General features: G+C 45.8%; 1 protein-coding gene across 1 annotated transcript in view; it reads right to left on the bottom strand.

The window, feature by feature from the left end:
• Positions 1 to 25,651, bottom strand: part of DHRSX (dehydrogenase/reductase X-linked) — a gene marked incomplete at its 5' end in the record, with an annotated part of 79,049 nt that overhangs the window by 5,568 nt on the left and 47,830 nt on the right. The window contains 3 exons of the mRNA XM_038757090.1: positions 5,648 to 5,855; positions 14,637 to 14,844; positions 23,990 to 24,091. Coding sequence (XP_038613018.1) covers positions 5,648 to 5,855; positions 14,637 to 14,844; positions 23,990 to 24,091 — 518 coding nt within the window. The remainder of the gene's footprint in view (positions 1 to 5,647; positions 5,856 to 14,636; positions 14,845 to 23,989; positions 24,092 to 25,651) is intronic.

Genomic DNA, 25,651 nt, shown 5'->3' with positions numbered 1-25,651 from the left:
AGGTGGGGGAATGGAGAGGGAGAGGAGGGAGAGAGGAAGGAGGGGGCTCAATCTGGGAAGGCCTCCTGGAGGAGGTGAGCTCTCCCACATGGGGCTCACAGTCTTAATCCCCATTTTACAGATGAGGGAACTGAGGCCCAGAGAAGTGAAGTGACTTGCCCAAAGTCACAGAGCTGACAGTTGGTGGAGCCGGGACTTGAACCCATGACCTCTGACTCCAAAGATTCCACAAACACATTTTTTTGGGGCGGGGAGGGGGGTATGGTTTAAGCACCAGACACTGTAGTAAGCACTGGGGTAGATACAAGCTAGTCAAGCTGGACCCAGTCCATGTCCCACATGGGACTCCAGTCTTTACCCCCATTTTCCAGATGAGGGAATTGAGGCCTAGAAAACTTCAGTGAGCTGCCTGAGGGCACACGGCAGACGAGTGGCGGAGCCGGGATTCGAACCCAGGTCCTCCTGTTTCCCAGGCCCGCACTCTAGCCACTAGGCCACGCTTCTCTACAGTCCCATGGTTTGGTGGTGTTCATCCCACACAGATAGCTTATAAATGTCTTGATACATTTAAGTTGGGAAGACAGAGTCATTCTACTTTGCCTTTAGGTCTTCTAAATAAAGCAGCAATTTTTCATTCAAAATGAGATAATAGCCCCACACACAAGCAGAGGAAAGTATAATATTAATAATGATGGCATTTATTAAGCGCTTCCTATGTGCAAAGCACTGTTCTTAACGCTGGTGAGGTTACAAGGTGATCAGGTTGTCCCACGGGTGGCTCACAGTCTTCATCACCATTTTCCAGGTGAGGTAACTGAGGCCCAGAGAAGTGAAGTGACTTGCCCAAAGTCACACAGCTGGCAGGTGGTGGAGCTGCGATTTGAACCCATGACCTCTGACTCCAAAGCCCCGGGCTCTTTCCACTGAGCCACGCAAATATCATTTGGGATTTGAGAGGATACGGTATCAGAAATCCACAGAAGGGAAGTGAATGCTTGCAAGGGTTGATGCTCGTATGGGAAACTCGGCAGATAAACTCTCTGGAAAGAGCCCGGGCTTTGGAGTCAGAGGTCGTGAGTTCAAATCCCGGCTCTGCCAACTGTCAGCTGTGTGACTTTGGGCAAGTCACTTAACTTCTCTGGGCCTCAGTTACCTCATCTGTCAAATGGGGATTAAGACTGTGAGCCCTCCGTGGGACAACCTAATCACCTTGTAACCTCCCCAGCGCTTAGAACAGTGCTTTGCACATAGTAAGCGCTTAATAAATGCCATTATTATTATTACAGAAATGCGGAGGGAGGTGGAGAGGAAAAGGCAATAGGTCTGTTTTGGAATAATAAAAATTGTGTGGCAGGCACTCTGCTAGGGTTCTGCCACCTGTCTGCTGTGTGACCTTGGGCAAATCACTTCACTTCTCTGGGCTTCAGGTACCTCATCTATCAAATGTTGATGAAGACTGTAAACCCTAAGTGAGCCCACTGTTGGGTAGGGACCGTCTCTATATGTTACTGACTTGTACTTCCCAAGCGCTTAGTACAGTGCTTTGCACACAGTAAGCGCTCAATAAATATGATTGATTGAATGAATGAAAGAATGATAGGGACTACGTCCAACCTGATCGTCTTTTATCTACCACTGCTTAGAACAGTGCTTGTCAGGTAATACTCGCTTAACAAATTCACAATTGTTATACAGGAGAATTGGACACAGTCTCTGTCCCAAATGGGGCCCACAGTCAAAGTAGAAGGGAGACCAGATGTTGAATCCCCATTTTCAGGTGAGGAAACTGAGGCTCAGAGAAGTAAAGTGACTTTCCGAAAGCAGGCAGCAGGCAAGTGGCAGAACGGGTATTCGACCCCAGGTCCTTCAGATTCCCAGGCCGAGGCTCCATCCTGTAGGCCACACTGCTTATCTCCTTCCCCAACAATCAATCAATCAATCGTATTTATTGAGCGCTTACTGTGTGCAGAGCACTGTACTAAGCGCTTGGGAAGTACAAGTTGGCAACATATAGGGACAGTCCCTACCCAACAGTGGGCTCACAGCCTAGAAAGGGGAGACAGACAACAAAAGAAAACATATTAACAAAATAAAATAAATAGAATAGATATGTACAAGTAAAATAGAGTAATAAATATGTACAAACATATATATGTATATACAGGTGCTGTGGGGAAGGGAAGGAGGTAAGATGGGGGGGATGGAGACGGGGACGAGGGGGAGAGGATGGAAAACACATGTCTGTCCACTTTAACTCTGGGCTTACCCCCTCGTTTTGGGTCGGCGCCCAGGTATTTGTGAATTCCGTTCTCTGACTTTGTGACTCGGAAGCAGTGTGGCTCAGTGGAAAGAGCCCGGGCTTAGGAGTCAGAGGTCATGGGTTCAAATCCCGGCTCCACCTCTTGTCAGCTGGGTGACTTCAGGCAAGTCACTTCACTTCTCTGGGCCTCAGTTCCCTCGTCTGTAAAATGGGGATGAAGACTGTGAGCCCCCCGTGGGACAACCTGGTCACCTTGTAACCTCCCCAGCGCTTAGAACAGTGCTTTGCACCTAGTAAGCGCTTAATAAATGCTATCATTATTATTATTGTTATTAAGTGTGTTGGTAAACCCTGCTTTTCACTTGCCTCCAATCTCCACCTGCCTGCTCCCGGCGAAAAAAGCCATTCAGGCCTCTGACACCATTGGGCTTCGCTGGGTTCAGAAAGGAAAGCAGAAGTCCCACGTTTCGGTGTCGATCGGCCAAAATAAGCCGGCCAAACCGCTGTCAGCGATGTCTTTTGAATGTCTGCCCCATTTGCTGCCCTCTGAGTAGAAAATGCGTTTGGCTCTCCCACAAGAAGAAAGCACAGCAGGGGGTGTGGTAAGGTGCTGCAGCATTGTGTAACCAACACACAGCATTGTGTAACCAACACGCACTCATCTATCCGGGGCCGACGACTGTGACATTTGGGCACTGGGGAGAACGCTGCGTTTCTCCGATTTTGAGAGCCCACGGCCTTTCTCGAGTGGCACTCAAACTGGGCTCTTCGTGGCCAACTGGGGCAGGGTGAGTCCCGCATCTCAGGAGGCTTAATACATGCCATTCTTATTCTTATTATTGTAAACACCATTGATTGATTTTGGGGCAACTACTGCTCAGAAATAAAGTCCCCATGCTTAGATACCTAGCATATGCATATTCAGAAAACTGGGTTACCACATTTTTGGTTGTGATAAACATTTAAAGGGGTGTGCTATCTATATTCATCACTGTGTATATATGTTTGTACATATTTATTACTCTATTTTACTTGTACATATTTATTCTATTTATTTTGTTAATACGTTTTGTTGTCTGTCTCCGCCTTCTAGACTGAGCCCGCTGTTGGGTAGGGACCGTCTTTATATGTTGCCAACTTGTACTTCCCAAGCGCTCTGCACACAGTAAGTGCTCAATAAATATGATTGAATGAATGAATGAGCTCAGGGTATTAAAAATGGCAGCTACATTAGAAACAGCTATTTTTTCCCATCATAATCCTCTACAGATTCACGTAGAAAGAATGATTCCCAAGGTTTAATTTTGCTGGAGATGATATTATTGTTATGATTGTTCAGCCAGCTAAAAAGCCAAGCCGGCGAAACATAAAGCACTATACTCGAGGGAAACAGCCGAGGATCCAAAATAGTAATTAGAGCAATTATTTCTCTTTAAAATGTTATATATCATCCTTCATCCCAAAGGAACCTTCAAGGTTTTAATTGCCCAAACAACCAGCTCTCTCTCTACTGGGCGAAATGACCCCGATAATGAAACACAGCAGGAAGGAGCGGCGTTGCTGAGTGGTTAGAGAGCTCAAGCCTGGGAGTCCGAAGGAGCTGGGTTCTAATTCTGGCACCTCCACTCATCTGCTGTTTAATCTTGGGCAAGTCACTTCACTTCTCCAGGCTTCGGTTACCTCATTCGTAAAATGGGGATTAAAGTGGGAGCCCCATGTGAGAACACGGACTGTGTCCACCCCATCACTTAGTACAGTGCCCGGCACCTAGTAAGCGCTTAATGAATACCACAGTTCTTCTTTTTCTTATTACTATTAACAGTGTTGGTAGGCGCATTCCCTGCCCTCGGGAGCTTACAGTCTAGAGAAGGTTTATACCTGACCTCTGACCCAAAGAACATCTCCACAAGGAGGAAGAGGGAACATTTCGAGTTTGTCGGGCTTCAGTTTGACGTTGCTTTTGGCTGAGGCCAAAGGAGCACCCCTAAACTGTTTGTCTTAGAGACATGGTTTCCAGGAGTAAGCTTCCATCATAATTGTAATTGAGAGTCTACAGGCTTTTGACAGCCTCTGAGCTGAAAGAAGGAATCGCTTTCAAGGCATCTAAACTTGAGACCCTTGCGTTTCATCCTGACGGACCATTTCTCTCCGGACAGTTCCCGTTTTCAATGTAATACGCTGGACTTATCATTTCAAAGACCAAGGCAGGGGTTTGCCTTAGAGGATGAAGATGGGGTGGGGTTATTTGGCACCGGGTTAATGCAGCTTTGTATGTCAGAGTGGAACAGGGGCTGGGCCAGGGAGAATGGATTCCGTCTGGGGAACTGGGAGAGGAGGGTTTATCCCTGCCATTGATTTCCGTGCAACCAGAATGCCAAACCAAGATACCTAAAACACGGAGGAGAGGATTTCTTTTCTTCTCCGCTCACCTAGTGGAATAATAATGGTATTTATTAAGCACTTACTATGTGCAAAACACTGTTCTAAGCACTGGGGAGGTTACAAGGTGATCAGGTTGTCCCATGGGGGGCTCACAGTCTTAATCCCCATTTTACAGATGAGGTAACTGAGGCACGGAAAAGTTAAGTGACTTGCCCAAAGTCACACAGCTGACAGTTGGCGAAGCCGGGATCTACACACCGATCAGTCAATCCATCGGTCAATCTTGTTCACTGAGCGTTTCCTTACGGTACTAAGCACTTGGGAGAGTACAGCACAACAGAGTTGATAGACATATTCCCTGCCCACAGCGAGTTTACCGTCTAGAGGGGGAGACAGACCTTAAGAGAAATATATAAATGGTGGATACGGACGTAAGGGGCGTGGGGCTGAGGGAGGGGTGAATAAAAGGTGAAAATCCAAGCGCAAGGGTGACGTGGGATGGAGTGGGAGAAGAGGAAATGTGAGCCTAGTCAAGGAAGGCCTCCTCCTTTTGCAGGCTTTGAAGGGGAGGGAGAGGGATCGTCTGTCGTATATCAATCAATCATCAGTCGTATTTATTGAGCGCTTACTATGAGCAGAGCACTGTACTAAGCGCTTGGGAAGTACAAATTGGCATCACATAGAGACAGTCCCTACCCAACAGTGGGCTCACAGTCTAAAAGGGGGAGACAGAGAACAGAACCAAACATACCAACAAAATAAAATAAATAGGATAGAAAAAGGGCGGGGGCGATCCAGGCCAGAGGCAGGAGGGGCCGGCGGCGAGATAGAAGAAATCAAGATAAAGCGAACAGGTTGGCGTTCGAGGAGCGAAATGGGTGGGCTGCATTGGAGTAGGAGAGCGGATACTTGAGCTAGGAGGGGGTGAGCTGATGGAGTGCTTTAAAGCCCACAGTAAAGAGTTTCAGTTTCGGAGCCAAAGGGACAGCAGACAGGTTTGATTACCTTGAAAAGCAGCCAGCCTGTGATCTTCTTCACTAGTCTGGTGCCCCAGAAGACGTGCTTGTAGAGGTCCGTGTTGACCACGCCGGGGTCGACGGCGTTGGCAGTGACGTGGTGGCCGCCCTCAGTCAGCAGCTGCTGGAGTTGGTACGTGAACATCACAAGAGCTAGTTTGCTCTGGGCGTAGGCTCCTTGAGGGGTGTAGAAGCGGCTGGGAAGAGGCAGAGACGGCGGGTGAGCGGACCCCGATGACCGGCTCCCCCGTTTCTACGCCAAGACAGCAGCGTGGCCTAATGGTTAGAACACGGGCTCGGGAGTCAGTTCGAATCCTGGCTCTGCCGCTTGTCTGCTGGGAGACCTTGGCCAAGTCACTTCTCGGGGCCTCAGTTCCCTCATCTATAAAATGGAGATCATCATCATCAATCGTATTTATTGAGCGCTTACTATGTGCAGAGCACTGTACTAAGCGCTTGGGAAGTACAAATTGGCAACACATAGAGACAGTCCCTACCCAACAGTGGGCTCACAGTCTAAAAGGGGGAGACAGAGAACAAAACCAAACATACCAACAAAATAAAATAAATAGGATAGATATGTACAAGTAAAATAAATAAATAGAGTAATAAATATGTACAACCATATATACATATATACAGGTACTGTGGGGAAGGGAAGGAGGTAAGATGGGGGGATGGAGAGGGGGAAGAGGGGGAGATGAAGGCTTTGAGCCCCATGTGGGACAGGGACTGTGTCCAACCTGATTTGCTCGTATCCAACTGAGCGTTCAGTACAGAGAAGCAGCGTGGCTCAGTGGAAAGAGCCCGGGCTTGGGAGTCGGAGGTCATGGGTTTGATTCCTGGCTCCGCCACTTGTCAGCTGTGTGACCCTGGGCAAGCCACTTAAATTCTCTGTGCTTTAGTCACCTCATCTGTAAAATGGGGATTAAGACCGTGAGCCCCAAGTGGGACAATGTGATCACCTTGTATCCCCCCCAGCGCTTAGAACAGTGCTCTGCACATAGTAAGCGCTTAACAAATACCACCATTATTATTATTATGGGTTCTAATTCCGGCTCCGCCGCTTGTCAGCTGTGTGACCTTGGGCAAGCCACCTAACTTCTCTGAGCCTCAGTTACGTCATCTGTAAAATGGGGATTGACTGTGAGCCCCACATGGGACAACCTGATCACCTTGTATCCCCCCCAGCGCTTAGAACAGTGCTTTGCACATAGCGCTTAACAAATGCCACCATTATTATTATTACAGCGCCGGGCCCACAGTAAGTGCTTAACAAATACCAATATTATTATTATTACACTAAAAAGCACAGAAGACGGCAAAGCACTAAGATGGCATCCTGTACTAAGGAGTTTGACAAGTCTGTGTGCTTTTTAAAGATAAGCAGATCAACCAGAGCTGAACAGTTGCTGTTAAAATGGGGTGCAGTTTAATTACAGTCTTCTCTAGACTCCAAGTTCGTTGTGAGCAGGGAATGGGTCTGCTCAGTTGCACTGTACTCTCCCAGGGCCTAAATCAGTGCTGTGCAAATAGTAAGCACCCATTAAATAACATTGACGGATTGACTGATTTCTCTTTTGGTTTTTCAATGGTTTTTCTTTCTTAAGCGCTTTCAATGGGCCAGGCACTGTACTAAGTGTTGGGGTAGATAGAAAATAGTCAGGTTGGACATAGCTCCTGTCCCACTTAGAGCTCACAGTCTCAGTCCCCATTTTACAGATGAGGGAACTGAAGCCTAGAGAAGGGAAGTGACTTGCCCAAAGTCACAGAGCTGACAGGCGGCAGAACCAGGAGTATTTCTGACTCCGAGGCTGGTGCTCTATCTACTAAGCCGTACTGCTTCAATTTAGATATTTTTTCCAGAGCTTCTTGTAAAAGGAATTCCCCTGATCCCATCTAATATTCATTCATTCAATCGTATTTATTGAGCGCTTACTGTGTGCAGAGCACTGTACTAAGTGCTTGGGAAGCACAAGTTGGCAACATATAGAGACGGTCCCTACCCAACAACGGACTCACAGTCTATTGAAACAACTCATGAGATATTTTCCTTTTGCATGTGGACGTCTGTAGTTTTTAAGAATTGCTACCCTTGTGAGAATGAAATTCCCCTTTATTTATCAGCTTTAAGAAAATCCCCAAGTCTCCCCTCGCTTCCTGTAAAAAATGTCACGAAGGGGAATGTACTTCTCCATTTCTCGGTTGGTTAGTGCACCAAGATGTCTAGAGCCAACATTCAATCGTTCCCCGATGAAATATCCCCGCTCACTCACTCCATTAGTGCTGGATCTTATTTTCTCAGAGAAGCATTTAGGCTTCAGGAAAGCTGAGGAAACAAGTCTTTGCTAGTTCACTGAGCCACCTGCATCTGGGAACGATTTACAATATCATGATTTGCCTATTTACCGGAACTCTAAGTTTCCAAGCCACTAAGTCAGTCTCCCCCTCTCAGGATGGCACCTGGAGAGTTTCCAGTCCTCTACCAGTCTCGGCTATAATAATAATAATAATAATGGCATTTGTTAAGCGCTTACTATGTGCAAAGCACTGTTCTAGCAGAGGCCTATCCAGTCCATTCCTGGCATTCTCTCCGGTCGTTCTTTCTCAGTCTCTTTTGCAGGCTCCTCCTCCCCCTCCCATCCTCTTACTGTGGGAGTTCCCCAAGGTTCAGTGCTTGGTCCCCTTCTGTTCTCAATCTACACTCACTCCCTTGGTGACCTCATTCGCTCCCACGGCTTCAACTATCACCTCTACGCTGATGACACCCAGATCTACATCTCTGCCCCTGCTCTCTCCCCCTCCCTCCAGGCTCGCATCTCCTCCTGCCTTCAGGACATCTCCATCTGGATGTCCGCCCGCCACCTAAAGCTCAACATGTCGAAGACTGAGCTCCTTGTCTTCCCTCCCAAACCTTGTCCTCTCCCTGACTTTCCCATCTCTGTTGACGGCACTACCATCCTTCCCGTCTCACAAGCCCGCAACCTTGGTGTCATCCTCGACTCCGCTCTCTCATTCACCCCTCACATCCAAGCCGTCACCAAAACCTGCCGGTCTCAGCTCCGCAACATTGCCAAGATCCGCCCTTTCCTCTCCATCCAAACCGCTACCCTGCTAATTCAAGCTCTCATCCTATCCCGTCTGGACTACTGCACTAGCCTTCTCTCTGATCTCCCATCCTCGTGTCTCTCTCCACTTCAATCCATACTTCATGCTGCTGCCCGGATTATCTTTGTCCAGAAACGCTCTGGACATATCACTCCCCTCCTCAAAAACCTCCAATGGCTACCGATCAATCTGCGCATCAGGCAGAGACTCCTCACCCTGGGCTTCAAGGCTCTCCATCACCTCGCCCCCTCCTACCTCACCTCCCTTCTCTCCTTCTACTGCCCAGCCCGCACCCTCCGCTCCTCCACCACTAATCTCCTCACTGTACCTCGCTCTCGCCTGTCCCGCCATCGACCCCCGGCCCACGTCATCCCCCGGGCCTGGAATGCCCTCCCTCTGCCCATCCGCCAAGCTAGCTCTCTTCCTCCCTTCAAGGCCCTGCTGAGAGCTCACCTCCTCCAGGAGGCCTTCCCAGATTGAGCCCCTTCTTTCCTCTCCCCCTCGTCCCCCTCTCCATCCCCCCGCCTTACCTCCTTCCCCTCCCCACAGCACCTGTATATATGTATATATGGTTGTACATATTTATTACTCTGTTTATTTATTTATTTATTTATTTTACTTGTACATTTCTATCCTACTTATTTTATTTTGTTGGTATGTTTGGTTCTGTTCTCTGTCTCCCCCTTTTAGACTGTGAGCCCACTATCGGGTAGGGACTGTCTCTATGTGATGCCAATTTGTACTTCCCAAGCGCTTAGTACAGTGCTCTGCACATAGTAAGCGCTCAATAAATACGATTGATTGATTGATTGATTGATTGGCTTGGACGGTGGCTAGCGAGCGGAAGGCCATCCGCTACAAGTCCAAACATATCCATGCCGGGCAGCAGCAGCACGGAGAGAGTTGAGGGCGGAGATTCAGTTTGACTGCGCGGAAGGAAGCAACGGTAAACCACTTCCGTAATTTTCCCAAGAAAAATCTTTGGATTCATTACAGAACAATCGCTGACAGAAGTGGGACGCACTGGGAGGGATGCGTCCACGGAGTCGCTATGGATCGGGGACAACTCGACGAGTCAAGTCAGTTTCGGCAATTCAAGTTTGTGGTTGTCTGTGTTTGCATCAAATTCCAAGCCGCTGGAAAGAGCACTCCCAACTAACATACGTGATATACTAATCCATATACTAATCCATAAACAGCCTGGCCTAATGGAAAGAGTGCGCTCCTGGGAGTCAGAGGACCTGGGTTCTAATCTTGGCTCTGCCTTGCTTTGCTCTGTGTCGTTGGGCAAGTCACCTCACATCTCTGTGCCTCGGTTTTCTCAACTCTAAAATGAAGATTAATTCCCACTCCCTCCTATTTAGACCGTGAGCCCTTTGTGGGACAGGGTCTGTGGCCAACCTGATTAACTCATTCATTCATTCAATCGTATTTATTGAGCGCTTACTGTGTGCAGAGCACTGTACTAAGCGCTTGGGAAGTACAAGTTGGCAACATATAGAGACGGTCCCTACCCAACAGTGGGCTCACAGTCTAGAAGTATCTACTCGTATCTACCCCAGTGCTTCAAACAGTGCTCAACACATAGTACGCACTTAACAAATACCATACTGAATCAATCAATCAATGGTTTTTATTGAGCACCTTCTATGTGCAGAGAACTGTACTAAGCCCTTGGGAGAGTACAGGAGAATTAGCAGGCATGTTCCCTTCCCATAATATAAATGATGATGATAACAATAATAGGAATAAATAATGCCTAACACCTTCTCAGGATTAAAGACAAATTCATTTTTAGCTGAGAATTTTTACAAGCTGGGTAAGAGAATTACTGCATTTCGATCTTTGAAGTTTTCAAACGTGACTTTTTTTAATTAACCAAGTGAAACAGACTGAGTAAAACAGACTAGACCACTGCTGAGATTTGGGACATTAAAGCAACAGGAACAAAAGGTGAATTTTATGGAGGTGCAGATCAGGTTTATGCATAAGTTCTGCATCATGTTTTAAAATGTTTTATGGCTATTCCAGTAAACTTATCTGCTTTTTGACTGCAAACATCATCTAGTACCACAGAGGCCAATTGCAATGATAGATGCTAAACTAGAGAGACAGGCCACAGCAAGTTTTATGAAATGCAAGCATTCCCTGCCATCCGAAGACAGATTACACACCACTTAATCTTGTGCTGTGAACTGTCTTCCCTAGACATACCCAGAGTATTTCCTTACCATCTCCGCAGAGACATGACAGCCAATTGAGGAACTAAAATGAGTTTTGGGAAACATGTTGCAATAATAATAATAATAGTAATGGCATTTGTTAAGCGGTATGTGCAAAGCACTGTTCTAAGTGCTGGGGGGTTACAAGGTAATCAGGTTGTCCCACATGGGGCTCAGAGTCTTCATCCCCATTTTACAGATGAGGTAACTGAGGGCCAAAGAAGTGAAGTGACTTCCCCAAAGTCACACAGCTGACAAGTGGCAGAGCCAGGATTAGAACCCATAACCTCTGACTCCCAAGCCCGGGCTCTTTCCACTGAGCCATGCTGCTTCTCCTGTTCTTCTTCTGTTCATCTTATGAACAGAAGGTAGAAGACCAGGTCCAACTTGATTACTTAATAGCTCCTCCAGCGCTTAGTACAGTGCCAGGCACATAGCGTTTAACAAATACTGTCTCTCCCAACACCCCTGCCCCCCCTCAAAAAAAAATCAATCATTGGTATTTTATTGAGGGCTTACTCTTTACTTGGGAATGAGGGAATGAGTCTGTTCATTTTTATATTATACTCTCCCAAGCGCTTAATACAGTGTTCTGCCCACAGAAAGCACTCAATAAACATGATTGACTGACATTATACAAGAGACAACAGGCATGATGTCTACCCACGAGGAGTTTACAATCTACAGGGGGAGACAGACATTAAAATAAAGTAGAAATAGGGGAAATGGCAGAATATACAGATAGGTATAAGTGTTAATAATCATCATCAATCGTATTTATTGAGCGCTTACTGTGTGCAGAGCACTGTACTAAGCGCTTGGGAAGTCCAAGTTGGCAACATATAGAGACAGTCCCTACCCAACAGTGGGCTCACAGTCTAATAATGAATAATTGTGGTACTTGTTTAGTGCTTACTATGTGCCAGGCACTGTTCTAAGCACTGGGGTAGATACATGTTAATCAGGTTGGGCCCAGTCCCTGCCCCACATGGGGCTGAGAGTCTTAATCCCCATTTTACAGATGAGGTTACTGAGGCCCAGAGAAGTAAAGTGACTTGCCCAGGGTCACCCAGCAGGCAAGCGGCGAAGCCAGGCTCAGAACCCAGGTCCTTCAGACTCCCAGCCCTGCTCTATCCACTAAGCCACACTGCTTCTCTGCAGCGTTGTGGGGTGCGTATCAAAATGCTTAAAGCGTACACAGCAAAGTGCATAGGTGACACAAAGGAGACAGCGGGGAGGGGAAATGAGGATTTAGCCCGGGAGGCCTCTTGGAGGAAATGTGAATTTAAGGGGAGTTCTGAAGGTGGAGAGAGTGGTGGGCGGTCATCTCTGCAGGGGGAAGGAGTTCCAGACCTGAGGGAGGAAGTAGGCAAGGTGGCCGGAGAGATGTGATGGAGGTAGAGAGATTAGATTGATGAGATTGGGGTTTTCTAGACTGTGAGCCCACTGTTGGGTAGGGACCGTCTCTATATGTTGCCAACTTGTACTTCCCAAGCGCTGTGTGCAAAGTACATGCCTCCATGCCTCAGTTACCTCATCTGTAAAGCTGTGAGCCCAACGTGGGAAAGGGACTGTGTCCACCCCAATTTGCTCCTATCCACCCCAGTGCTTAAAACAGTGCCTGGCACATCATAAGCACTTAACAAATACCATAATAATAATAATTACTATTATGTGTCTGTTCATTGCTCTATTGTACTCCCAAGCGCTTAATACAGTGCTTCCCAAGTACAGCGCTCTGCACACAGTAAGTGCTCAATACATACGATTGAATGAATGAATGAATGGGGTAGAGAGTAGCTTGGTGCTCAAGGAGCGGAGGGTGACGACTGGGCTGCTCCCGACTGTGAGCCCGTTGTTGGGTAGGGACCGTCTCTATATGTTGCCAACTTATTGCCATTATTATTAACTACTAATTATTATTATTAACTTGTACTTCCCAAGCACTTAGTACAGTGCCCTGCACAGAGTAAGCGCTCAATAAATGTGATTCAATGAATGAATGAATGAAATGAGTGAGGTAAGGCCACATGAGGAGCCCTGATTGTCTCAAAGCCAACGGTGAGGAGTTTCTGTTTGCCGCGGACGGGCAACCAATGGAGGTTCTTGAGGAGTGCAGAGATGTAGACAAGTCGGCTTTTAAGAAAAACCACCCGGGCAGCAGACTGACGCACGGACTGGAGGGGGGGAAAGACAAGAAGCAGGGAGGTCAGCGAGGAGGCTAATGCCATAGTCAAGGTGGGCTAGGAGACGTGCTCGGATCAGCGTGGTAGCAGTTCGCTTGGAGAAGAAAGGGCGAATCCCAGAAGTGTGGAGAAGCTGGAAGGGACAGGACTTCGTGACAGGTTGAATGTGAGAGACGTGTCATATTTATTCAGCACTTACTGTGTGCAGAGCGCTGTACTAAGCACTTGGGCTGAGTAGAGGATAACACCAAGGTTAAGAGCTGGTGAGACAAGGAGGAAAGTGTTGGACTGTATCAGAGAGGTAAAAAAGACCCCATTTTGGTGATAAGAAAGTTAGTTCTACTGGCTGAGCTGTTTGGTGTGCTACAAACTTCCAAACTGCCAGCTTCTTGAGGGCAGAAATGATGTCTACTGGCTATGTTGTCCTCTCCCAAGTACTTAGTACAATGCTTCTCTGCATACAGACTTGGGGCAAGTCACTTAACTTCTCTGTGCCTCAGCTACTTCATCTATAAAATGGGGATTAAGACTGTGAGCCCCATAAGCGCTTAGTACAGTGCTCTACACATAGTAAGCACTCAATAAATACGATTGATGATGATGATGATGTGGGACAACCTGATCACCTTGTAACCTCCCCAGCGCTTAGAACAGTGCTTTGCACATAGTAAGAAATGCCATTATTATTATAGTAAGCACTCAATAAATATCATTGATGACACTGTAGAAAATAAGTGCTCAATAAATTCCACAGACTGTAAAGTTGGGTTTTTTTGATGGTATTTCTTAAGCGGTCACTATGTGGCAGACACTGTTCTAAGCACTGGGGTGGAAACAGTTTAATCAGTTGGGACAGACAGGTATCGAATCTCCATTTTACAGTTGAGGAAACTGGGGCACGGAGCAGGTAAATGACTTGCTCAAGGAAATGCGACAGGCAAGTGGAGGAGCAAGTTCTTAATTTCTAGACTGTACGTTCATTGTGGGCAGGGAATGTGGAAGCAGCATGGCCTAGTGGCTACAGCCCGGGCCCGGGAGTCAGAAGGTCATGGGTTCTAATCCCAGCTCCGCCACTTGTCTGCTGTGTGACTTTGGGTAAGTCACTTCACTTCTCCATGCCTCAGTTACCTCATCTGTAAAGCGGGGATTGAGACTGTGAGCCCAACGTGGGAAAGGGACTGTGTCCACCCCAGTGCTTAAAACAGTGCCTGGCACATCATAAGCACTTAGCAAATACCATAATAATAATAATTACTATTATGTGTCTGTTTATTGCTCTATTGTACTCCCAAGCACTTAATACAGTGCTTTGCACACAGTACTCCACAGTGCTCCCTAAATATGAATGAATGAGTGAATGAATGAATCTCTGGTTTCCGCCGTACCTCCTGCCAATCGGACTGATCTTTTAGTGAGGAACTTTGTCGGCTCAATGCTCACACATACCAAGAACAACTCCTACCTGCTTTGTAAGTCGTCAATGTTGAGTTCTCCTACGTAATGGGTGGCAGAGGAGACGGTAATAACTCTCGCGTTGTAGCTGGGGGAACCTGTCTTCTTGAGATTCTCCAGGAGAAGGTTGGTCAATAGAAAGTGCCCCAGGTAGTTTAAACCAAAGTGTTCCTCAAACCCGTCTACAGTCTTCCTTTGTGGCACCATCATCACCCCAGCTGAAAAAGCAGAAAGCACGGTTGACTTTTGGAGGTGTCCAAGGAAAACGGAGCGCACGACAAACTGATCTATCCGTCATATTTATTGAGTGCTTACTGTGTGCAGGGCACTGTACTAAGCGCTTAGGAGAGGACAGAGCAGAGTTGGCACACATATCCCCTGCCTCATCTTGCCACCAATCTCTTGCCTATGTCTTGCTTCTGGCTTGGAATGCCCTCCCTCTTCATATCGTACAAATATTTACTCTTCCCACCTTCAAAGCCTTATCGAAGGCCCATCTCCTCCAAGACGCCTTCCCTGACTAAGCCCTCCTTTCGTCTTCTCCCCTTCCCTTCCGCGTCCCCCTGACTTGTTCCCTTTTATTCATCCCCACTCCCAGCCCCACAGCACCTAAGTCCATATGTGTCATTTATTTATTTATAATAATGTCTGTCACCCCCTCTGGACCATTGTAGGGGAATGTGTCCGTTCGCTGTTATACTGTAGTCGCCTATGTGTTAGTACAGTGATTTGCACGCAGGAAGCGATCGATAAATACGAATGAATGAATCTTGCGACGTTCATTTCCAAGCCTCAGCATGCCTAAAATTCTCACACACACTGTTTTCACTTTTATCTAGGGCAGAAACACCCAGAATGCGCTTTGTGCCCCAAACCCTGGAGCTTGTTAAGATCCGAAGACAACAACCAGCTCTAAAGAGACCTTCAGTTCACCTGACACTTTGCAGATGACTTTCCGGGCTACAATGTCAGGTAAACGCTCTCTGCTTCATAAATGTTAAATTCTAATTATGCTAATCGGCTGCCAAAGAGAGAAAATATAGAGTCTGGAATTAACCTTCCAAAAAGTTACCCGACTACAGCCTGTCTCCTCGCCTCACCTCACTTATTTCTCCTAGGGATTAAATCTCAGGACAGCCATTAGAGAGAAAAATAGATCAGCAGAGACATTTGAGCTATAAATGAAGGGGTAAAATCATCACAGGATAGTTCACCAAAGAATTATGCACAGTCCTGCCATGGGTGAGGAATCTCTTCTCAGTGGGCCTGTTTTATTAGAAACACAGGTCGGCTTCACCTGTAACTTATTTTTGTGTCTTTCTGCACTGTAGGATCTCTGAGGGCAGGGATCATGCCTACCCAGTGTAATAAGAATAATAATATAATGATGATAATAACAGTAACACTAATAATAGTGAACTGGTTAAGTACTTGTTATTTGTTAAGGCAGAAAAGTAGTGTGGGCTAGTGGATAGAGCACAGGTTGGGTGTCAGAAGGATCTGGGTCCTCATCCTGGCTCCGCCACCTCTCTGCTGTGTGACCTTGGTTAAGTCACTTCACTTCTCTGCACCTTGGTTCTCTCGACGGTAAAATTTGGAGTAGGACACTGAGTCCCACGTGGGACAGGGATTGTTGTCCATTCTGATTAGCTTATATCAACCCCAGTGCTTACTAGAGTGCCTGGCATACAGAAAACACTTAAAAAACACATTTTAAAAAATGGACAGGGAGAGGACAAGACCAAGTGGTTAATGGCGAAGAAAACTGAGGCCCGGTGAGTAGGATTAGAGGAGCAGAGTGTGCAGACTGGGATGGAATAGGAAATCAGCGAGATGAAGCAGGATGGGGGAGAGCTGATAGAGGGCCTTAAAGACGATCCCTCTAGACTGTAAGCTCGTTGTACGCAGGGAATGTGTCTGTTTATTGTTGTATCGTACTCTCCCAAGAGCCTAGTACAGTGCTCTGCACACAGTGAACGCTCAAATATGATTGAATGAATGAATGAAGCTGATGGTAAGGAGGTGGTTACCCCTGGAGGTTCTTGAGGAGTGGGAAGAGTCCTTTCTTGTTCTTGGTGATTGTATCCCCAACTGCAGTAATAATAATAATTATAACTATAATAGTAGTAACAGTAATAATGATGAGAAGCAGCCTGGCGTGGTGGTTAGATCGCAGGCCTGGGAGTTAGAAAGTCATAGGTATTAATCTTGGCTCCGCCCCTTGTCTGCTGTGTGACCTTGGACAAGTCACTTCACTTTTCTGGGCCTCAGTTCCCTCATCTGTAAAAATGGGGATTGAGACCGTGAGCCCCGCATGGGACGGGGATTGTGTCCGATCCTATTTGCTTGTATCCACCCCAGGGCTTAGTACAGTGCCTCGCACAGAGTGAGCACTTAACCAATACCATAATAATAATGATTATTCTTATTAATTATAATTACTAATAATAATAATTGTAGCATTTATTAAGAGCTTACTATGTGCCAAACACTGTACTGATCACTGGAGTAGATAAGAGATAAGCAAGCCCCACGTGGAGCTCACAGTCTAAGTGGAAGAACAGGTATTAAATCCCCATTTTGCAGATGTGGCACAGAGAAGTGAAGTGATTTATCCAAGGTCACACAGCAGACTAGCAGTAGAGCCAGGATTAGAACCCAGGTTCCTCTGACTCCCAGCCCTATGCTCTTCCCACTAGGCCATGCTGCATTTGTATGGTTATAAAATTAGCTTACAGTGCACCAAAGAATAGGTCTTGTATCACGGAAGCATTAATATGCTTAACTTACTCCAGGGATTGAGCTAGACAATAAGGATAACAAAGCCCATTGTAGATCACAGTTCTGCAAAACTTGGTTCAAGATCCTTTATCAGACCACATGATGATCTTAAATAAATTGCATATTGTAAAGTCTTTTAGAGAATATTAAATGGGACAGGGTGGCAAATACAATGAGGACAGAAAAGTAATTCAGAAGGACTGACAGAAGTTTAAATTGTCAGAGGACATTGAAAAGTGAAATTGAATTCTGAAAGCCAAAAATGAGCTTCTCTGAGAAGAATTATCTCAAGCAAGGGTATTCCGTGCGTGAAAATAGTAAGAATGCAATAATACCAATACAGTACAAAATAGAAATTAAAACTAGCTGGAGGTTTCAAATATTCTAGATGATATAGTGCAACTTAAACATACTCTAATCTTAACCTTAATGGAGGCTAACGCGTGTTCTGAACAGTGCCTTATGGCAACATCGAAGAAACAATGGGGCTCAATGGAAAGAGCCCAGGCTTGGGAGTCAGAGGACCTGCGTTCGAATCCCGGCTCTGCCACTTGTCTGCTGTGTGACCTTGGGCAAGTCACTTCACTATTACTATTGAGACTACGAGTCCCATATAGGACAGGGACTATGTCCAACCTGACGAACTTTGTATCTACCCCAGTGCCTGGCACAGAGTAAACGCTTAAGAAAACCCACAAAACAACATAACAGACACATCCCCTGTCCACAGTAGGCTTACAGTCTAGAAGGCGGATCTGACTGCTAATCCTGTGCTCTTTCCACTTTAAAAAAAAAAATAATATTTTCTGAGCACTTAATATGCGTCAAACACTGTTCTAAGCTCTGGGGTAGATACCGATGAATTAGGTTGGACACAGTCCCTATCCCACATGGGGCTTACGGTCTAAGTAGGAGGGAGAACAGGAGAACTGAGGTGTGGAAAAGCGAAGTGACTTGCCCAAGGTCACACAGCACGCAACTGGCAGAGCCAGGATTAAAACCCAGGTCCTCTGATGCCCAGGTTTTTTCTACTAGGCCACATGGCCTCCCTCATTCCAGTGTAGACTATGCAGGAAACAAATTCACTGTTGCAATAAACACTTCCAGCCACACAGTCCTCAATGTACTCATTTCAAAAATCGCAGAAACAGGAGGTGGCAAAGTTGTTTTTACCTCGGGTTTCTACCGTTCACTAGAGAGAGAATATTTTTAGAGGTAAAGACGAATTGGATTTATCTTCAACAGATCGGGCTGTGAGCAAATTGTAGTGGCTAGAGCACAGGAGTCAGAAGGTCATGGGTTCTAATCCTGGCTCTGCCACTTGTCTGCGGTGGGACCTTGGGCAAGGCACTTCACTTCTCTGGGCCTCAGTTCCCTCATCTGCAAAACGGAGATTAAGAGTGTGAGCCCCCCACCGTGGGACAACCTGATCGCCTTGTAACCTCCCCAGCGCTTAGAACAGTGCTTTGCACATAGTAAGAGGTTAACAAGGACCATAATTATGATTAATTATTAGCTGACCAGTCAGGTATGTGGCAGGCTGGGAGATGGGGTTCCCTCTCCCAAAGACTCCCCTAGATAATAACAATACTTATTACACACTTACTATGTGCTGAGCCCTTTATCAAGCACTGTCAGGCAGGGACTGTTTTCGCTTGATTATCTTCCATCTACCCCAGTGCTTAGTACAGGGCTTGGCACATATCGCTTAGAGAAGCAGCGTGGCTCAGTGGAAAGAGCGCGGGCTTGGGAGTCAGAGGTCATGGGTTCGAATCCCGGCTCCGCCGCTTGTCAGCTGTGTGACTTTGGGCAAGTCACTTCACTTCTCTGGGCCTCAGTTACCTCATCTGTAAAATGGGGATTGACTGTGAGCCCCGCGTGGGACAACCTGATCACCTTGTATCCCCCCCAGTGCTTAGAACAGTGCTTGGCACATAGTAAGCGCTTAACAAATGCCATCATTATTATTATTATTTCATATGAATAACTCCAGCCTCTATAGTGGACCTGATCCCTAGCCAGGGTTCTATTTAAAATCAAGCCCCAAGAGGCTGCTAGGAAAACCTAATCTCTTGGAAAAATTTGTATGGTTCTTAGGATACTTTCCCAAAGTCTTTTATTCTGAAAAGTCTCGAACAGATGCCCAAATCCTGGCCGGACTCTACAGAAAACCAACGTCAAGTCTCTGAATCATCATCATCAATCGTATTTATTGAGCGCTTACTGTGTGCAGAGCACTGTACTAAGTGCTTGGGAAGTACAAATTGGCAACATATAGAGACAGTCCCTATCCAACAGTGGGCTCACAGTCTAAAAGGGGGAGACAGAGAACAAAACCAAACATACTAACAAAATAAAATAAATAGAATAGATATGTACAAGTAAAATAAATAAATAGAGTAATAAATATGTACAAACATATATACATATATACAGGTGAATGTATACATATAAACATATATACACTCTGAATGACAGTGACTATTTTCAGATGCATTTTCCTCCGCTCAAATAGCAATAATAATAATTGCGGTATTTGTTAAGCACTTACTATGTGCCAGGCACTGGACTGCATGCTGGGGTCGATTACAAGCATATCAGGTTGGATACAGTCCCTGTCCCAAATGGGGCTCAAACTCTCAATCTTCATTTTACAGATGAGGTAACTGAGACCCAGAGAAGTGAAGTGACTTGCCCAAGGTCACACAGCAGACATGTGACGGAGCAGAGATTATTCATTCAATCGTATTTAGATCAGAAGCTATGGCCTTCCCTGAACTCTATCACTACGCCTCACTGCTTCTCGACCATAGTGGCCCATTTCTAGTTGTGCCCAGCTACGGGAATTTAATTCTGGAAAATGTGCAGCTTGAAACGATGTATCACTCAGCACCCTTCGGATGTGGCCGCTTGAACAGAGAAGCCGGAAAAATACCCAATCTGGTTTAGCTAGAAACGCTTCCAGGCGCGGAATAGTTTCTTGGCGTGAAACCTAATTTAATCGGAAATGGCTGAAACCGGAGGCTGCAGTTGGCGGGTCGCAAAAACTCCGTACGTGTCTGCTTGGTTGATAAACCAAGCATCAGCAGGTCGTTGCTGAGATTCCAACCTGTGATTTATTCTAGCGAGGCGGCTCACCCGCATCGAAGTCATGCTCAAAGCGATCCGGCTTTTTGAGTCAGGACACGTCAGCTGAATAGATGACGACCGGATATCTAAGCAGCTGCTAGATGGAGCTGACAGGGAGCACATATTTTTCTTTTACGGTATTTGTTAAGCGCTTACTATGTGCCGGGCACTGTCTAAGCTAATTGGGTTGGATGCAGTCCATGTCCCGCATAGAAATCCCCATTTTACAGATGAGGTCGATGAGGCCCAGAGAAGCTAAGTGACCTGCCCAAGGTCACACAGCAGACAAGTGATGGAGCTGGGATTTGCAAGCCAGGAGGGCCCAATAAGCGCTAGAGAGATGGAGACCATTTCGGTCTCAAACAATGCCAAAGAGCAGTTCCCCCTCCTACTTAAGACATGAGCCCCATACAGGACAGAGTCTGTGTCCAACCTAATTGACTTCTATCTACCTCAGCGCTTAGAACAGTGTTTGACACGTAGTAAGCGCTTGACAATTACCATAAAACAGGCGAGAAAACAGATCGAGTGCTTTAAAGCCAAAGGTGAGGAGTTTCTGTTTGATGAGGAGGTGGATGGGCAAATACTGGAGATTCTTGAGGAGCAGAAAAACATGTTCTGAATGTCTTTGTAGGAAAATGATCTGGGCAGCAGAATGAAGTCTGGACTGGAGTGGGGAGGTCAGCAAGGTAATCCGGGTGGGATAGGATGAATGATTGGATTAACGTCACAGCAGTGTGGATGGAGAGGAAAGGGTGGATTCTAGCAATGTTGTGAAGGTGGGACTGACCGAATTTAGTGATGGATTGAATATGTAGGTTGAATGAGAGAGAGGAGTCGAGGACAACACCAAGGTTACGAGTTTGTGAAACAGGAATGATGGTGGTGCCATCTACAGTGACGGGAAAGTCAGGGAGAGGACGGGGCTTGGGTGGGAAGTTAAGGAGTTCTGTTTGAGGTGACGGGAGGTCATCCAAGTAGAGGTGTCTTGAACGCAGGAGGAAATGTGAGACTGCAGAGAAAGAGAGCGATCATCCGCACAGAAGTGGTAGTTGAAGCCAAAGGAGCGAATGAGCTCTCCAAGAGAGTGAGTATAGATGGAGAAGAGAAGGGAACCCAGAACTGAACCTTGAGGGACCCCCAGAGTTAGGGGGCGGGAGGCAGAGGAGGAGCCTGCAGAAGAGAGAAGCAGTGTGACTCACTGGAAAGAGCCCGGGCTTTGGAGTCAGAGGTCATGGGTTCAAATTCCGGCTCCGCCAACTGTCAGCTGTGTGACTTTGGGCAAGTCACTTAACTTCTCTGGGCTTCAGTTCCCTCATCTGTAAAATGGGGATTAAAACTGTGAGCCCCCCGTGGGACAACCTGATCACCTTGTAACCTCCCCAGCGCTTAGAACAGTGCTTTGCACATAGTAAGCGCTTAACAAATACCATCATTAGTACTAGTATTAAGAGACTGAGGGGCCAGAAAGATAGGAGGAGAGCCAGGAGAGGACAGTGTCAGTGAAGTTGAGGCTGGATAATATCATGCTCCTTCTCTCGCTACTTCTTATACATCTTATTTATCTCAACCAACAGATGTAAACCCAGTTCTTCCATAATGCGTGTTTCCAGTAGGTGTTTTGAGTAGAATGCGGTAGGCAAAGGGGGAGACATTTTTTCAACAATGTGCATCTATCTAGATACACAATCACACACTGTAGCAGGAATTTTATTTATTTTTTTAACTGTGGGATTAAGTGGGGCCAAGTGCTGAATAGGCAATTACTATCCATGAACTAAATATATTCCTTTCTAGACCCATAAAATATAAAAGGGCTTAGGACTCACTTCAAGCTCATAATATCCTCTGGAGCCAAAGTCCTGTGATCCTGTTGCAATGAAGTCCCTTAGGAAAACACCCCGTATTATTGTATGGATTTTGGCCCAAACCCAAGCATTTGAATTCTGACCCCAACTGCAAAGTTAACGTGATATTGACTGCTGTTGATCAGAATCCGTAAAGCACATAAACAGCTATTGCACAAATGTTATCGCAGTCTGTGCTCAAAGTTCTTTTATGAGCAGGTGTCCAGGTAGTAGAGAAGCAGGGTGGCCAATGGAAAGAGTGAAGAATGAGGGGGTCAGAAGAGTAGAGAAGCAGTGTTGCCTGGTGGATAGAGCAAGAACCTGGGAGTCAGAAGGAACTGGGTTCTACTCCCGACTCTGCCATTTATCCGCTGTGCGGCCTGGGGCGAGTCACTTCTTGGTGCACTGTACTAAGCACTTGGGAAGTACAAGTTGGCGACATATAGAGATGGTCCCTACCCAACAGTGGGCTCACAGTCTAGAAGTACAGTGTCTGGCACGGAGTAAGCACTTAACATTTACAATAAAAAAACCTCACCCTGCTCTATTCCTCAGTTTTCTCATCTGTAAAATGGGGGTAAAATGCTATTCTCCCTCTCCTTCAGACTGCGAGTCCACAAGGGGACAGGGATTGTAGCCAATCTGATTAGCTTAGTATAGTGCTCTGCACACAGTAAGCGCTCACTAAATACAATTGAATGAATGAATCTTATTTTATCCCCAGTGCTTATTACAATGCTGTATATATGTATATATATACATATACCCTGATTGTTCAGGGTATACCCTGATATACATATATATATTATATATATATATAACCTGATTGTTCATATCTCAAGATGAAAAAATTTGAAAGGAATTGCACGATCTGTACAGCTGAAAAGAAAGCTAGGCAATCAGACGTCTCTTCCTCGATCTGAAAATGAAAAAGTTTCTTGGCTGAGATTAGAGTTAACTGTCCTTTCTACTACACCAACCCAACCCACACGGTTCCCTCCTCTAACACCAACGTACTCATTTTGCCTTGATTTTGTTTCTTCGTCAACGTCTCCTCAAGTCCTCCCCTGACCTGGAATGCCCTCCCCTTTCATATCCAACAGACCACAACCATCCCTCACTTCAAAGTCTGTTTAAAATCACATCTCCTCCAAGAGGCCTCTCCTGAATAACCCCTCATTTTCCCCCATTATCTGTCCTCCTCCTTGAGTCACCAATGCACTTGGGTGTGCATTCCTTAAGCACTTTGATTCTCACTCGTCTCACACCCCCTCAGCACTTACCCATCGATCCTTATACTCTGCTGCTTTCCCTGCCTGTAATTTATTCTGTCTGTCTCTTCCACTAGATTGTAAACATCTTGAGGGCAGGGACCGTGGCTAACAGCAGTAGAGCCCTTGAAGGAGATTTTCTTTTAACAAGCTCAAATTGTGGGTACTGTTGTGGAATTGTCAGTTCCCTTTGTAAAAGATTCCAGCCTTCTAAATACCTGCCATTATTTCTGTGTGTAAGACCTATCCCTAGGAATTTTAACGATAGGTGTTTCAAGATAATAGCCTGTGTCGTGCGAGGGTTAGGTCTTCTCATCACGTTTATTTGGACTTACCATTGTTGACCAGGATATGGAGCGGACACTTCTTTGCCTTGAATTGCCTCACGAACTTTCGGATGGACTTCATAGAAGCCAAGTCACAGTATAAAAACTCCACTGGAAACAGAAAAAAAAATAACGCAGTCATCTGCCAAAGAAAGCCTGTGTCCCAGGACAGGTCAAATTATTTTCAACGTGAATTCAATTGTTATCCTCCCCATCTAAAATTCCCAGGAAAAAAAAAATTGAAACCAGTTACGGGAAAGTTAACAGGGATGAAGCCCAAGAGGAAATGAACTTCTCAAGAACTTAAAAAGGGGACAGATCCAAGAAGGGAGAGGGAGTAGGGGAAATGAGGGGTTAGTCGGGGAAGGCTTCTTGGAGGAGATAGGATTTTAATTGAAGTGTGGGGGATATAAAGAGGGATATAAAGAGGGAGGGCATGGTCTGATGCGGAGGTGGATGGGTGACAACCGGAGGTTCTCGAGGAATGGAGCGAGGTGGATGGGATGTTTTTGTAGAAAACTGATCCGAGCAGCAGGGCAAAGCGTGGACTGGAGAGAGGAGAGACGGGAATCGGGAAGGTCAGGGAGGAGGCTGATACGGTAGTCAAGGCAGGATATGATAAATCCTTTGTTCAGTGCAGTAGCAGCTTGGATGGAGAGGAAGGGCGGATTTTAGTGATATTGTGAAGGTAGAACCGACGGGATTCGGTGACAGATTGAATATGTGGGCTGAATGAGAGAGATGAGTCAGGGATAATGCTATGATTACAGGCTTTATAAGGCCTCTTGGCCATTTCTTTTCAGTACATGCACCAAAATTGCAATTTAATAGCTAAACTAGTAATGCAAGAACATATGGGGAGAAGAGCAGTCAAAAATAAACTTCTTTATTTTCAAAGGTTCCAAGGTTATTATTTAAAATGAATGGGTATAATTTTTTTTTCAAAATAATGTTTTTTGCTACTCCTTTTTTTTTAAAAAAATAAAAGCCACCTTAATGATTGAGCACAATTACTGTCTCACACACTGTGGAAACTTAATAATATAGAGTTTAAAACTTTAAGACACCAGGAAAAGCATGAGGTAGTCATTTTCTGCCTGTCCATCATTTGGATGGAGGAGTTAGCAAATATGGCTCTTTTCTGAAGTATGTTAATTAAACTCCTTTTAAATCTGCCTTCGACGTACACAAAGTGAATTCTCTTGTGCGCATGATAAAATTAATCACGGTCTACAGAGCACAAGAACGAAAAAATCAACTTCACATTAATTGAATTCTCCTTCAAAATGCCAAAGAATCAAAACCAAGTGCCATTTGGAACAATTTTCTAAAAAAAAAAAAAAGGCAATCCACTTTTGCTCAGAATAGCAGGTACAAGTCACAATAGGAGACTTTCTTTCTTTTTTCTTCAAAAAAAGACCAAAACATCATTTCTTGCTCTCCATCCAGCTTTGAGCAGGAAAGGAGGTCGATAAGGAGGAAGGAGGGAAGGTCGATAAGGAAGGAGACCGCTTAACTTTTGTGGGGATTTATAGCATCATGAAAGGTGTGTCCATAGGCGCTTAGTACAGTGCTCTGCACACAGTAAGCGCTCAACAAATACGACTGAATGAAGTGAATCCAGAATTATTTTTCCCCAAATCTCACCCACCAGGAAGATGGGACGTCCAC

This window comes from Tachyglossus aculeatus, chromosome 15 (genome assembly GCF_015852505.1).
Source record: "Tachyglossus aculeatus isolate mTacAcu1 chromosome 15, mTacAcu1.pri, whole genome shotgun sequence".
Taxonomy (NCBI): Eukaryota; Metazoa; Chordata; class Mammalia; order Monotremata; family Tachyglossidae; genus Tachyglossus; species Tachyglossus aculeatus.
Note: the sequence above shows the minus strand (reverse complement) of the source record. Positions and strands in the feature narration are given on the sequence as shown.